The sequence below is a fragment of the Leucopleurus acutus genome, assembly GCF_964270905.1.
Source record: "Leucopleurus acutus genome assembly, chromosome: 14".
Lineage (NCBI taxonomy): Eukaryota > Metazoa > Chordata > Mammalia > Artiodactyla > Delphinidae > Leucopleurus > Leucopleurus acutus.
Genome location: NC_139156.1, coordinates 53,508,025 through 53,524,432, shown reverse-complemented (window position 1 = coordinate 53,524,432; position 16,408 = coordinate 53,508,025). Strand labels below are relative to the sequence as shown.

The 16,408-nt window shown below is 40.7% G+C and overlaps 1 protein-coding gene across 3 annotated transcripts in view; it reads right to left on the bottom strand.

The window, feature by feature from the left end:
- DYDC1 (DPY30 domain containing 1) overlaps nucleotides 1-16,408 on the bottom strand; it is a 44,350-nt gene that overhangs the window by 23,312 nt on the left and 4,630 nt on the right. The window contains exons 3-7 of one of the 3 annotated variants that reach the window (XM_082854014.1): nucleotides 16,015-16,116; nucleotides 9,396-9,488; nucleotides 6,005-6,061; nucleotides 5,424-5,525; nucleotides 1,911-3,068 (exon numbers count right to left, since the gene is read on the bottom strand). In XM_082854014.1, coding sequence (XP_082710140.1) covers nucleotides 3,039-3,068; nucleotides 5,424-5,525; nucleotides 6,005-6,061; nucleotides 9,396-9,488; nucleotides 16,015-16,116 — 384 coding nt within the window. In that variant the 3' untranslated portion in view covers nucleotides 1,911-3,038. Of the gene's footprint in view, nucleotides 1-1,910; nucleotides 3,069-4,623; nucleotides 5,526-6,004; nucleotides 6,062-9,395; nucleotides 9,489-16,014; nucleotides 16,117-16,408 lie in introns of those variants that run through there. The other 2 variants (XM_082854015.1, XM_082854013.1) reach the window with 2 other exon arrangements.

The following is a 16,408-nucleotide window of genomic DNA, read 5'->3' as shown; positions in this document are numbered from 1 at the left end:
TGGCACAAAAACAGAAATATAGATCAACAGTACAGGATAGAATGCCCAGAGATAAACCCATGCACATATGGGCACCTAATTTATGACAAAGGAGCAAGAACATACAATGGAGAAAAGACAACCTCTTCAATAATTAGTGTTGGGAAAACTGGACAGCTACATGTAAATGAATGAAATTAGAACACTACCTAACACCATATACAAAAATAAACTCAAAATGGATTAGAGACCTAAATGTAAGACCAGACACTATAAAACTCTTGGAGGAAAACAAAGGAAAAATCACTCTTTGACTTAAACCACAGCAAGATCTTTTTTGACCCACCTCCTAGAGTAACACATAAAAACAAAAATAAACAAATGGGACTTAATTAAACTTAAAAGCTTTTGCACAGCAAAGGAAGCCATAAACAAGACAAAAAGACAACCCTCAGAATGGGAGAAAATATTTGCAAATGAAACAACAAAGGATTAATCTCTAAAATATACAAACAGCTCATGGAGCTCAATATCAAAAACAAACAAACAATCCAGTTAAAAAATGGGTGGAAGACCTAAATAGACATTTCACCAAGAAGACATACAGATGGCCAAGAGGCACATGAAAAGATGCTCAACATCACTATTAGAGAAATGCAAATCAAAACTACAATGAGGCATCACTTCACACTGGTCAGAATGGCCATTATCAAAAAAACTAGAAACAATAAATGCTGGAAAGGGTGTGGTGAAAAGGGAAACCTCCTGCACTGTTGGTGGGGATGTAAATTGATACAACCACTATGGAAAACTGTATGGAGGTTCCTTAAAAAGCTAAAAATAGAACTACCATATGACCCAGCAATCCCACTACTAGGCATATACCCTGAGAAAACAATAACTCAAAAAGGGACATGCACCACAATGTTCATTGCAGCAATATTTACAATAGCCAGGTCATGGAAGCAACCTAAATCTCCATCGACTGATGAATGGATAAAGAAGATGTGGCACATATATACAATGGAATATTACTCAGCCATAGCAAGAAACGAAATCGAGTTATTTGTAGTGAGGTGGATGGACATAGAGTCTGACATACAGAGGGAAGTAAGTCAGAAAGAGAAAACCAAATACCGTATGCTAACGCATATATATGGAATATATTAAAAAAAAGGTACTGATGAACCAAGTTGCAGGGCAGGAATAAAGATGTAGACATAGAGAATGGACTTGAGGACATGGGGTGTGAGGGCGTAGCTGGGGCGAAGTGAGAGTAGCATCGACATATATACACTACTGAATGTAAAATAATTGGCTGGTGGGAAGCAGCAGCATAGTACAGGGAGATCAGCTCGGTGCTTTGCGGTGACCTAGAGAGGTGGGATAGGGAGGATGGGAGGGAGGCTCAAGAGGGAGGGGATATGGGGACATATGTATGCATATGGCTGATTCACTTTGTTGTGCAACAGAAACTAACATGGTACTGTGAAGCAATTATACTCCAATAAAGATGTATTAAAAAAAATGTAGAGAACTGGGTTTCCCGGGTGGCGCAGTGGTTAAGAATCCACCTGCCAATGCAGGGGACACGGGTTCAAGCCCTGGTCCGGGAAGATCCCACATGCTGCGGAGCAACTAAGCCCGTGCACCACAACTACTGAGCCTGTGCTCTAGAGCCCGTGAGCCACAACTTCTGAGCCTGCACGCCTAGAGCCCATGCTCCGCAGCAAGAGAAGCCACCACAATGAGAAGCCTGCCCACAACGTAGAGTAGCCCTTGCTCGCTACACTAGAGAAAAGCCTGTGTGCAGCAATGAAGACCCAACGCAGCCAAAAATAAATAAATTTATAAAAATTAAAAAAAAACCTTGTTAAAAAATGTACAGAACTGATATAACATTTCAATTTTTTTTTTTTTTTTTTTTTTGCGATACGCGGGCCTCTCACTGTTGTGGCCTCTCCCGTTGCGGAGCACAGGCTCCGGAGGCACAGGCTCAGAGGCCATGGCTCACGGGCCCAGCCGCTCCGCGTCATGTGGGATCTTCCCGGACCAGGGCACGAACCCGCGTCCCCTGCATCGGCAGGTGGACTCTCAACCACTGTGCCACCAGGGAAGCCCCATTTCTTTTAATTAAATTGACTTTTTTTCCCATTATTTTTTTCTTTTTTCTTTTCCCACTTAAGCAACTAGGCTGTTCTGTTCTCACTGCCTCGGGAAAGGTTATGTTATAACCAAAAACAGAATTCTTTTTTTTTTAAAGAAGCCTCTTCCTGGCATTTATGCTTCCACCATTCCTTAAAGAACAGAAAGGACTCATAACATAGACTTAGGTTTGGAAGAATTTTATAAAAGAAGCAAAATTCTCCCTAAAGCTCAAAGTTAGACCTGAAACCTCCAGGAGGCCAAGAGTGCCGTCAAGGTCCACAGACCACCCAGCATCCCCTGAAGGAAGCACCTTGCACGGCCTGTGTCCACTAAGATCTTCCTTTCAACAGCAGCACAGGGCCTCTGCCCAGTGACTGTTCCAGAAAAAACAATGCTACCCTGTCCCTGGGACCTTTGCATCCCTCCCCATCCCAGCCCCATCAATAAGCATGGATTAAGTGGTACTACAAAGCATCACTCCCCAGCAAACTGGGGGAATCTTTGCAGTGCACTCCCAGGAGGAACCACCATATCTAAAGCATGTTGACAATTCCTGAGCTCTACACAGTGGCAGCCCCTTTCACTTCTCATAGAACCAGTAACTTTCAACTCAGGAAATCTTGTTCTCACATAGATGCACACATTCTTTTCAGCTTGTCTCCCATTTGCCCCTTTTCGTTGCTTTGGGAAACACTCTCTCCTGTTCTCTCACTGGCATCACACAAGTAATCAAAATGGTGTCATACAAGTAATCAAAACAGTATTTTAAGGCCACTCTTGAAGCCCATTTATAAAGCTGTCTTTAGAGGGAGGAAAAGCAGAGTTCAAGTTTGGAGGGAAAAAAACAATTGGCGACCTCCTATTTTGAAACTTGAAAGAAGAAAAATTTATTGTTCTTTGGTTGGTTGATCCTACAAATCTTGATCAATGTTTAATGCAACCTAAAAACAAAAAGTAAATATGTTTTAAAATACAACTAGAACTGTGAAATGTACAAGCCACAGAAAATTTAAGCTTAGGTAACTTCTATGTGACTATGTAAATGAAGCTTTTTGATAGTTTCAGATTATTTCAAATAAAATCTGAAGTCAATATAATAATAATTTAACTGTGTTCTCAATGTATTTATCAACCCATCCTTTCTTCTACTTCTCTTGCTATTCTCTCTTATTGTTATCCGTATCCTTCTTGCAGGGGTCCTGTACGCATCCCTTAAATGTTGAAATTTCTCATGTGAGCCAGGTAACCTGACTCACTCTCCTAGCTTCACTTAGCATATATGCTGATGACTGCTGAATTCATCTCTCCTGCCTGGACCTCTCTCCTTCCTCCAGACCCATAACATACTTCAAGGGGTCTTTGGCCATTTTCACCTGCATACCTCAGAGTGACCTGAAATCAACATGTCCACAACTGAAGACATCATTTTCACAAAACCTACTTTCTCTTCATATGTTCCTCAATTTAACGAATGGTAAAGCTCAAAAAATGGTGAAGAGTTCAGTTGCCCAAGGCAGAAATCTGGGCTTCATCCTTAATTTCTTTCTCTCAGCTGTCCCCATCTCTGCTGTCTGGTCCTAGCCCTGGTCATCTTGCATCTGGATGACTGTGATAACCTCCTAAGTGGTCTCCTGTTTCCACTCCTGTCCACTCAGATCCTTTCTCCACCTTCTAAAAACACATATCTAATCCTTACATAAACCCTTTCAATGACTCCCACTGCACATAAGTCCAAAATCCTTAAGAGGACACACAGAGCCCAGTGTGATCTGGCCTTTATCCACTTCTCCAGCTTCAAATCACACCATTCTCCTAGCTCCACTCAACTCAGCCAAAATACTGGACTATGTGCATTCCTTGAAAGTATCTTGCTCTCTCCATCCACTGGGCTCATCTCAGGCTAACTCCGTAAACGTCATTTCCTGGAGAAGACTCACCCAGGCTAGGTCAGGTTTCCCTGCTCTGTCCTCTCAGACCACCTGCCCCGCTGGCCCATGGTCCCCAAAGGGCAGAAACCCTATCTGTTTTGTTCACTGGTATTTTCTAGCTCCCTGCATGGCACCAAAACACAGCAGCCATTAAACAAAAATGTATCCACTGACTGATTAGCACCAAATCCTCCCGGCTCCACTTTCTGAACAGCTCTTAAAAACACCACTCACTACTTCAGGCCATCAGTGCCATCCCTCTGTAGATTACAAATAGCCTCCTGGTGGGTCTCCTCAAATCGATCACTCCATTCTCTTCTACACGCTATAGCCAGATGGCCTTCCTAAAACACAGTTCTGATGTTGGCCTCCACTGCCTTTAGGATAAAATATAAACGTCTGAGCACAGATTACAAGTCCTTTCATGGTCTGGCCCCTGCTCTCCACTGCCTCAGCTCTGATATCTCCCTATCTCCCACTCTCTCTTCTCCCCTCCCCAGCCTCCCATCCCACCACTGAGTGACAAAGCTGACTTCCTCCAGGAAGCCTTCCCTGACCAAGGGTCCTCAACTGGGTGGCTGTCCCGCTTTGTCAGTGCCCACTGATGCAGGTGACTCAGTGCAGCCCTCTGCCAGGGCAGTCCCGGGTTACAGCTGCTGATGGGCCTGTTAGCAACAGCCCCTCCTCTCGCTCTCCAAGCATAATGCTCTGGACCAGACATTACCTGCTCACTCTAACAATGACTATCAACTGCTTGTCCAGTTGTCTGTTTCTTCCCTAGACAAGGTCAAGAAGGACCTGTTTTCGGTCATAAAAGCATCGGGCACAGTTTATGTGGTGCATAGGAAACACTATATGTTTATTAAATAAGCAAATGGACTTATATACTTTAAAAGCATGCACCCTCATTAGGATATTTACTTGGCTCCACGGTTTGCTACTGAGAACCAAAATGTTGGCCCCCAAAATTTAATTGAAAGATTATGTATTTCACCACGATTCTAAATACGTATTTTGAAGAGATTTTGAAATTTTCAAAGGCTCATTTCCAAATATACATATCACCCTCTACACAGGAGGGCACACTGCTCCATCCACATTAATGCCCAGTGACCTCCCCATCAGTGCCCACACATTTGTGTGGAGCCAGACAAGTGCCCACTCTCACCCTCAGGGCCAGTAGCACAGTGCACAGAAGGGCAGAAGGCAAATTAGGGATAAGTCAGCACCCAGAACACTGGTTTTCTTTCTATGAAACAAAAGGCCCATTTTGCCATCCAACCTTGGCCTGAGATACACTAGGCTCTCCCAAAGTAAAAAAAAAAAAAAAATCTGCTTTTCACAAAACACTTTCCTAAGGATACTCACATCCGATAGCATCGGTTCATCAAGTTCTTCCACCCTGCTCAAGTTCGGCGCTCCATATCGATCACTAATTTCAGCTAGTGTTCTGCCTGAGTCGGCTTCCTCCTACAATCACAGAGCTCATTTTCACTTTCAAATGATTTTGAGATTAATACATTAATTTGCTTTCAGTTTTGCTAAGACACTTCTGTATTACAACATCAAAATTCAACACTGTCAGTTAATGGAATGAACCAATACCTGTTAATGACAAGAGAATTCCAGGAATAAACGCAAAAACGTGTTTAAAAAAATACATCAGAAATTTAAAACATATCATTGCATGTAATCATGTGGTCAATAATCTCACAATATTCTGGTTTTTAAAAATACCAAACAACCCGAATCTCCCAGTTCTACCCACTTGGAGATTTTGCTTTAAAGCACATCATATTTGTGACTTGTTATTACTAGACTATGTATTTGGACTATCAGTTTTGATAATCTCCTTATTAAAAATTTAGCTATTAATGCATCAAAATTAAGCTTTACATCCCAGGATACTTATTCATTTCCCATAATATAGAGTAACTTTTTCTTCTCACCTCTCCATGTGAAATATCTTCACCCTTAGCTATACTTTCCATATTCATTCTCAACTCCTATAATACAAAAAAATGAAGAAAAATACTTTTAATATACTTTTTATTTTGATTCCATGTTTAATTTTCAAGCATTTTATTTTTACATTATTATCAATTTAACAGCAAAAATGCTGTCCCTCAAAGGAGCAATGTGAATACAAAACTGCAGATAGTCTCATTTAATACTCTATTAAGAGGTGACTACGATGTTCTGTCTATAATTAAATAGAACTTTTTAAAAAATGAAAAAGGCTAACTATTTCACTAACCGTGAAGCCAAATTACTAGCAAATTTGAAAAGTGACAAAATAATAATTTTAATAAACTCTTAGAATACGAGATTTTGAAAGAACTGACAGTTATGTAGAATTTTATACATAGTAAAAAAGAAGCAAATATTTCTGAGGGAATTAATCTGGCCCAAGGCACTATCCAATACATGACACCTCTCCACAGTACCTGGACAATGCCCTCTATAATGCTCTGAACACATGGGCGACTGCTTTCTGAATGTGAAAACGTAGAATCTGCTAACCAAGCCATATCTTGCTGTGGCCTCTATCTTTTCATTCTAAGGCAGCAGGCTGACTTAACTGCTCCTGAGCTGATTCATTTCAACTGTTCAAAGATTAGTGATCGGGCTTCCCTGGTGGCGCAGTGGTTGAGAGTCCGCCTGCCGATGCAGGGGACACGGGTTCATGCCCCGGTCTGGGAAGATCCCACATGCCGCGGAGCGGCTGGGCCCGTGAGCCATGGCCACTGAGCCTGCGCGTCCGGAGCCTGTGCTCCGCAACGGGAGAGGCCACAACAGTGAGAGGCCCCCGTACCGCAAAAAAAAAAAAAAAAAAAAGATTAGTGATCTTGTGATCACATACAGTCACCCTGATTATTGGGGACATATATCGTACATATATGGCTTTCTCAAGATCATTCCCTTCTCCTGGGCATGTCTTATCCCACAACCACATGGCTCTGGTGGGAAAGCATATATTCTCACAGGACTCTGTTGCCCAGCCAAGGGATGGATACTTGACACAAACTAAGCCAGTCAGAATCCTTCCCCAAGATTCTTTTCTTAACTGAAACCCAAAAGAAAGGAATCTATTCCTCTCAGACAGTAGGAGACCCAGGAACCCACATTACAAGACCCAGGAACTATTAAGGACCGTGATCCTCACCCATGTGCAGCAAACCAGGCCACAGTGAGAGACAACAGCAGAGGTAAGAGCCCTGGCAGCATTGATTCTCTTGCTCCCAAAGGTCTGGAAGACCCAACTCAACCAGAGCCCTTCACAGTTTAGTTGTAAAACACTTTCTTCAACCCAGGATCCTTCCAATAAACTTCCTTTTGCAACTGATAGTTTAAGTTATGTCTCTGAAGCCATAAAAAGGCGAGGACAAAAAGACATGGGTGAATTTGTCTCTGAGCAAGGGGTCAAGCAGCAGTATGTTGCAGGGAAGAGAGGGGTGATAAGCCACTAGGAACATGACTTATTAAAGCTACAGTGGCTCTGGTCACATAGTCTGGTAATGGCCATAGAGTAACATGAATGGGACCCTCTGGAGCCAATCCCTTCTATAAATCACAGACTTCCCAGCACTCAGATATAGCTATCAGGCATCTCAATAAAAAATACTTTCAATCCTCTTATTATTTTGATCACCGTCTTCTTGATGTATTCTGGTTCTTCTTTCTTTTGCAATCACGGAATCTTAACTGAAGAGGAAGGGGGTATGCATTTACGTGTGTGTGCATGCATGGGTACCCATGTGTCCTACCATATTCAGACAAAGATAGATCAGCATCGGTGTTTTTTAAAACTATGTACAGAGGTTTGAATTTATCCTTTTAAAATCTCATCTTTTTGACTCACAAAAGTAGTTTTCTGACACTTGGGCTACAACAGGACTAAATGATTTCACTTTGTCAAGAACAATTCTTAGTAGATTAATCTCTTATTATAGAATGAAGAGCATAGTACATTGATGAGAAGAAAAGAATTGAATTTATCTCAAGAGTTAAAAAAATAACTAATTAATTAAATCTCATCTTTTAAAAAAATTTAATTTACCCTTCCTACTTTTTAAAATTGCTTTAAATAATGATGACTTCATCTAAGCCATTAATAAACATCTTCTACAAAACCTGCTTCTTTATAAAATTTTAATTTCGGAATAAATAGAGGAGTAACATTTGAGTAACAGATACTAGCTATAAGCATACAATATGAAATATCCAGTTGAAAAGTATAACTCAGTCATGCAGAAGTTTGGTCTATACGACACATACTTTTCGGATACAAGGAAACATTAGCCAAGCAAGAGGCTTGACATAAGACAGACACAGTCTGGGGGCTTCCCTGGTGGCACAGTGGTTAAGAATCCGCCTGCCAATGCAGGGGACACAGGTTCGAGCCCTGGTCCAAGATCCCACATGCTGCGGAACAACTAAGCCTGTGTACCACAACTACCGAGCCCACATGCCACAACTACTGAAGCCCGTGCTCCGCCAACAAGAGAAGCCACTGCAATGAGAAGCCCACACACCGCAACCAGAGAAAAGCCCACGCGCAGCAATGAAGACCCAATGCAGCCAAAATAATAAAATAAACTTATTAAAAAAAACACAGACACAGTCAATGGAGATGGACTTTTTTGACATAAGTTACTGAATAGTTTATTTAAAGAAAGACATGAAAAATCCAAATAAAAACATACATATATATATATTTTTGGCTGCGTTGGGTCTTCGTTGCTGCACACGGGCTTTCTCTAGTTGTGGCAAGCAGCGGTTACTCTTCGTTGCAGTGCGCAGGCTTCTCATTGTGGTGGCTTCTCTCGTTGTGGAGCACAGGCTCTAAGCGCGTGGGCTTCAGTAGCTGCGGCATGTGGGCTCAGCAGTGTGGCTCACGGGCTCTAGAGCGCAGGCTCAGTAGTTGCGGCGCACGGGCTTAGTTGCTCCACGGCATATGGGATCTTCCTGGACCAGGGATTGAACCCATGTCCCCTGCTATGGCAGACGGATTCTTAACCACTGTGCCACCAGGAAAGTCCCCCAAACATAGTTTTAAATGTAAAGTATTGTTGGTCATACATCTAACATGAAGAAAAGAAACAAACTATTGCCTCAGAGATCAGAATACCCCCAATACTACAAAGAACTTCAGTATCAGCTACCATAATTAGGAACAACTATCTCTTGACTAAAATGTTGACCAGGGCTTCCTGGCAACATTAGACCTTCCTGGCAGGTCTCTAGACTATGAATCCCCTGCTATAACAGCTGGAAGAAACAGTTTGAGGATTCTCAGAGGTTTTGAATAAAAGAGACATTTATAAAACTTCAAATTACCTTCTCAAGTTGCTCTTGAGCTCTCTGCAGTTCTTCTATTCTCTGTCTCTCTTTTTCTTGCATTTCCAACTCCAGCTGGAATGCCAACTGTTGCTGAACATTCAGAAATAAATAAGTCATATTAGAGTCAGATCAATTGCAAGGAATTCACTCTATTACTCTAAAGTGTCCCAGGATAATTAAGTTTATGCCCACCTAAATTTCAGAAACTTACAAAAATAAATGGTCACAACCACCCAATACTTTAGCTTTTACAAATATTTCCTGAAGTAGAAAATTAAAAAGGAAGCTTCCTTAATTGCTAATTTTAGAAAAGCACTATTTGTACAAAATCAAGTCATTTTCTCTGTTCTTCCTGAAGCTACAAATGAGACTGCAGTGGTTTTTTTTTTTTTTTTTTTTGGATAAAATCTCTTTAAGCACAGATGGATCTTCAAATAGCCAAACCTTGGTTGTAAAATAGTAGATAAGAACATTTTAAGTAGATTATCTTAAACCAGAGATGATCAACAACATATTTGGTCCCAACTCAACATATATCCTAGCCACGCGAGAACAGGGGTCGGTAGACTAAACTCCTTGGGCCAAGCCTAACCCAACGCCTGTTTTTGTACAGCCCACGAGTGAAGAATGGTTTTTATACATTTTTCATGGTTGAATAATATCAAAAGAATAATATTTCATTGCACATGAAAATTATATGAAATTCAAGTGTCAGTGTCTATAAATAAAGCTCTATTAAAACACTGCCACGCTCACGCTCACTCATTTAGTGTGACTGCTTCTGCCCCATGACAGCACAGCTGAGTGTACGCAACAGAGACCACAGGCGGTACTCTCACTACCTTGCACTGCTGCTCAGCACACTGCAAGTTCAGTGACACCATTATAACTCACAGCGTTTGGAGTGCCACGGTACCACTATACCGGGACTTTTTTTTTTTTTTTTTTTATCGGTGCATTACCCATCATAACAAAACAAGAAAAGAAGTGGATTTTGAATGTTGTCCTTTTAAAACACAGTGGAGTGTGGGTTACTTTATTATCAGATTAAACAGCACAGGACAGTGTTTCTCATGCAACGACACTGTAGTAAAAGAATACAGTAAATATCAGCATTACCAGAGGACGCACTCATCACGATCTTCTCAATTCACACGAATGCAAAGGTCAGAAGTATTAAGAAATTTAAAACAGAATTACTTCATGAGAGCAGGATTTCTTCACAAAAATTAAAAATGAAATGGAGGCGGCAACAAAAGTAAGATCCCAAGCAAAGAAGTACATTTATCAATGGTGATTCAATTAAAACAAGTGAGAATTCAATGTCCAGAAAAAACATAAACTTAAGATTATTATCCTTTTGGTGAGAACCGCTGCTCAAAGAGTCGATTACACGGGGAGCAAACTCAATGGTCAATTAATGGCAAAGGCAAAGGGTTCTGAGTGGTGTTCCCTGGCTCTTGATGAGTAGACAAACGCTCCCAACACTGCTTAGTTGTTGTTTACCAAAGGAGTCAATGTTGAGTTTGCAGTGACTGAAAAATCAACCACTATGAACAGTCTTCATGAACAGTACTACAGGCAAGAACATCTTCAAAGACGTTGAGGAACATTAATTCAGTACAACCAGATGTGACATCTGCTCAGATGTGTTACAACAAACAGTGATAAAAGTGTGTATGGAACAGAAAAAGGCTTAATTGGACAAAATTTACAAAGTGGTGAAAACATAGTATTTAAAACCTATGAGTTCTCATTTTATGATTCAACAGCAGCTACTCTGCAGAAAATATCTGACTCTATCATGTGTTATTGAGCCAGCAGTGTTGAAACCGAGTCCCCCCTAAAGCTGAGTTCCCTTACTGAGTTTCTGATTAATCTCTCTATCCAAAACTTTATTCCCTTTCTTGTCCCCTCTGACCTCAATCCTGTGCTAACTGAACACTAATCAACCAGAGTCAGATGACTAAAATTACTGTTGTCAATAGCATAGTTAATGTACTAAAATTGCTATTACAGATATAATCATTAATGTACAAACTCAGGTTGTTTCTCTAGGACACGATGAGCTAACAGACCCCCCAAGCCATGGACCACCTGGCTGGAGAACTATAAACTGGAGACAACCTGACTTCCAAAGGAGTCAATGTTGAGTTCAAAATGACTGAAAAATTCGATCACTGACTGAAAAAAATCAATGACTAAGAAATATAACAGAAGTGCTGCAGCAACATGGATGGACCTAGAGATTATCATACTAAGTGAAGTAAGTCAGAGAAAGACAAGTATCATATGATATCACTTATATGTGGAAACTGAAAAACAGTACAAATGAACTTATTTAAAAAACAGAAACAGACTCACAGACATAGAAAACAAACTTATGATTACCAAAAGGGGGGGGATTAAACTGGGAGTAGGCGATTAACAGATGCACACTACCATATATAAAATAAACAACAAGGATTTACTGTACAGCACAGGGAACTATATTCAATATCTCGTAATAAACTATAACAAAATAGAATGAAAAAGAACACAGATATATACATATATATGTATATATAACCACTTCGCTGTACACCTGAAACTAACACAATATTGTAAATCAGCTATACTTCAATTAAAAAAAAAGCAAAGAAATGTCACAGAAACATCACAAGATTAATCCTAGCCTCTTTGCTCTTCCCCTTTAAGAAAACCCCTCACTCAAAGACTCAGTTGGAGTGGATCCGAGGCTTGTCTCCCTCCTCCTTGCTTGGCGCCCTGCAGTAAACTCTGTACTTTCCTTCACTAGAACCCACTGTCAACAGATTTGGCTTTGCTGTGCGTTGGGCGAGCAGACCCATTTGGTTCAGTAACAGTGTCAACAGTGACCTTCATTTACCCTTATGAACTTAAGCATCATTTCTGGTGAATCTGTGTCAGAAATAGAAGCTGAATATATCTTGACTTGCCCTACCACCCCATAGTTCCATGGCTCAACGGTGGTAATGTTTTATTGTGAATTTTTGAGCTCAGGGACAAGACTGACGTTTTTCTTAATGAGAAGACCATTTTCAACTACCATTATCAAACATTAAATAGCTTTGGAAATTAGCTTCCGCTGCAGACTTAATAACGATTTTAAATCAATTTAACCTAAAAGTTGCCTACAAGGCAAAACAGCATCATATGTAAAACTTACACTGCAGGAAAGTCATTTCAGCAACAACTAATTTTCTGAATCACAATGTCAAGCTGCTTTATACACTCCCAGTGCTGTCAGAAACGGGATTTCCATTCCCACACAAATTTGTGACAGATACATTTTCCAAGCTCAAACTATAGTTCCAGAGTGTTTTTAGGCCTTGACGTAAGTGCAAAGGAAATTCCTACATTTCAAAATCCATCTAACTGTGTAACTGAGAAGTTTTCACCAACCTTCAACTGGAAGGGATTAACCTACCAGCTAGTGGCTAAAAGACAAATATCAAGAGGAAAATCTAATAGAGTTCTACGAGCGCCTTCCAAGAGATGAATACACTCAAAATTATAGGCACATGAACTGATATCAATATTTGGCAGGACCTATGAGGGAAAAGACATTTTTCAAAGATGATACACATAAAATCTCATTCCAGATCAGCATTAACAGATACATATTTTCAATACATTTTGATGACAGGGAACATTATCTTTCAACTCCAACTAAGTGAAACGTTATCTTTAAAAAGGGAATGTAATTCTTCTCAATAATAAGCCTACACTGCAGAAAAAACTGTATTTGATTTTTTTTAATTTTTACTTCATCAATAAAACATTTGTAGAAATTTATTTTCTCTCTTGTTATAGCTACATAGTATACCATAATCCCTACATAACATCCTCAATTTTGCTTCTTGGCCTGAAAATCATAAAATATCCACCTTTACAGAAAGAGTCTGTCAACCTCAGCTAGAAAATAATTTCTCACCATCAGTCCAGTGCCACCCCATAAACGACCTAATATAAGCTCATTCCATTAAGAGCACTTTAAAACTATATTTTTAAACGCATTTTAAAAAAATAATACATTTTTACAAAGAGATAATAAACAGTGATTAATATTTACCCACAAAGGGCTGTTTAAGGTAATTTCCTCATATTCCTATATCATCCCCACTAAGATAAAAGTGATGGGCTACGTAGCCAAAATGCAGGAACGTTATCATTCAATCAGCTTTCAGATATTTGTAGAGGAAGCGAAATTAACCTCTCAACAATAACACAAAGTGCAGTTGCTAAATACCAACCACATTGGTCAACATAACCGGTTTCTTAACATTTTCAGGAAATGTTCGAAACCCAATCGCTTTCTTCACACATGTGTCAAACCATTAGAAAAACATTCAAACAAATACAAAAGCCAGTACTTCCAAAATGAACTCTTAAGCAGAAAACAGCAAGAAAAATGTTGCCCTGCTCACAAGGACCCAGGCTTGCTGGAGAATGCCTAAAATTTCAAGGAATTTCAAGTCCTTGAATTTATGAGGACACCTGCTCTTGCAACCAACAGGCAGGTGACCAGAATCGGGACCTTCCAGCTCACTTGACTCGGGGGACACGGAGAGGCCTCTCTCTTTCTCTTCATCTGTTGGTCTACCCGTCCCTTCTCCTCCTCTCATCTATCTCTGCCCACCAATCCACTTCTTTAATGGGCCACCACATCTTCTGCAGGATATCACTATGTCTTCCACCCCCAATACAATGCTTAGGGTTTGATGCACAGGGGATGGCTTCATACTGATACAGCTAGAAAGACGTTTGGGTTCCAGTATTGCCAAATTTTATTTAAGTAAGGTAAAGAAGATGAGTCAAAGCAAATTAAACATCTCCATATCTGTGATCTAACTATCTTAGGGAAGGAGAACTGCTGAGAAGTTCTTATTCTGATAGACAGGGGACAGATGCCAGCTCTAGGAGCTGGAAGAGGCAGGGCAGATCCTCACTCAAAGTTGGGGCGACTAGGTAGATAGCTAGTGGGAAGCAGCCGCATGGCACAGGGATATTGGCTCGGTGCTTTGTGACAGCCTGGAGGGGTGGGATAGGGAGGGTGGGAGGGAGGGAGACGCAACAGGGAAGACATATGGGAACATATGTTTATGTATGACTGATTCACTTTGTTATAAAGCAGAAACTAGCACACCATTGTAAAGCAATTATACCCCAATAAAGATGTTAAAAAAAAAAAAAGTTGGGGCGACTGCAGCAGACACTTGCCCATTTGGATGGTCATTTAACATCCAACTCAACACTGTGCAACCACCCCACAAAAATAAGCCAAATGACTGAAAGATGGAGACTCAGAAGCAGTAAAGGTGCTTAGAATAGCCATATCCATCTAAGGTGCCTAGAATGATCTACCCCAGTATCAAGGATGGGAGACAAGACAGAGAAGCTAGTTCCCATGTCTACATTTTCCTTTTTTATCCACACACCCAAATAACAGGCTTCTTTCCCTTTTTATAATATGTAAACTGGAGTTGAGACTCTAGAGTTAAGTACCATATGACAGAAGTATAGGGTGGCTCCAACTTGGTTTACAAGAGCTCCATAAATTAAATTAGTCCAGAAGCCACTCTAGAACTTGCCCCTCTCTGGTTTATACTCCATGACCCACCTCTTCAACCATTTTCAAACCAACATCTTTAGCTCCCCAATCCTGCTAACCCAAACTCACTTCAGTCAAAGGTCTGTCTCCTCCACATCCTCACTCAAATATCCAGCCCTAGGTGGAGAAAATCACATCATCACAAAACCAAACCAAAAGGCCCCATTATGACTGCTTGGTCTCAGGGAATTCAGTGCTACCGAGGGATGCTAAGTTTCCTTGGTCAACTCTACCTCTCCAAAGCCACTGTTTCAAACCTTCACCACTCTCCCCACACCTCCTACCTTACCACCTCATTCTGGGCAGATGATCAGGGTCCCTACTTTACAAAAGAGAAACAGTCACACAGAAACTGCTTTCAACTTTTGCCACAAAATCTACACACCACATGTACCTAACACCGTCCTCTCTTTCCTTGAATCAAAGAATCAAAGAAGGGCCCCTCCACCCGCCTAACCTGTGTTCCAGAGCCAATTTCCTCTGGTCTCCATGAAAAGTTGACTCTAGTAATCATCCCCTTTATTTCTTTACATCAACCACTCCCCTCCACTCAGTTCCTTAAAAAAACCAAACAAATAAACAAAAGAAAACTCCTTCCCTGAAAATCTCCTTGAAAACATTACCTGTACTCACCATCTCCATCTCCCCTGCTTTACCCCACCCCACATTCGGTGCTCCCACCAAGGTCACCAGTGGCCTTAAATGAGACTTGGCAGTTCTGTTCCCACTCAACCAGCCACAGACATGGTTGACCACTCAGGTCTCATTGAGACGCTGTCCCCTTGGCTTCTGTGACAGCAGACTCTCTGGGTTTTCCTCCTACCTCATCACTGCTTCTTCTCCAGTAAAGAAGCCACATACAGACATAAAGATGAAGATATAAGAAAGCTACATCTAAGCACAAGAGATGAGTTTTTCAACACCTGGGTTGCACCACACCAAGGGTGACTCCACTAGTTCCAATCACCAACTCTCTTGTCTCACCTGCTGAAACAGGAACTCCTCTGCTTTAAGTCTCTCCATCATTTCCTGCTCCATCACAGCTAATTCTCTTTCCTGCTCCAACTGGGCCATTTCCTCTTGTCTCTAACATGGTTTAAAAAAAAAAAATCATCATGTGACTAATTACAGATAAAACAATCTGTAAAAACAATCTTAACAGCATCTTAATCTCCAACAGTAGGGAAAGGATTAAGCAAATTATAGTCTATCCATTTGGAAACTGTATAATAATTTGGGGAAATGTGTGTTTTATTTCAACAAAGAACACAAAATTAAAATTACACAGCAAATACAATCACAATTGTGTAAAAAAAAAATCTCCAGGCAAATGTGTAGAAAAAAGACTAGAATACCTAAAAATACCTAAGAATCTAAA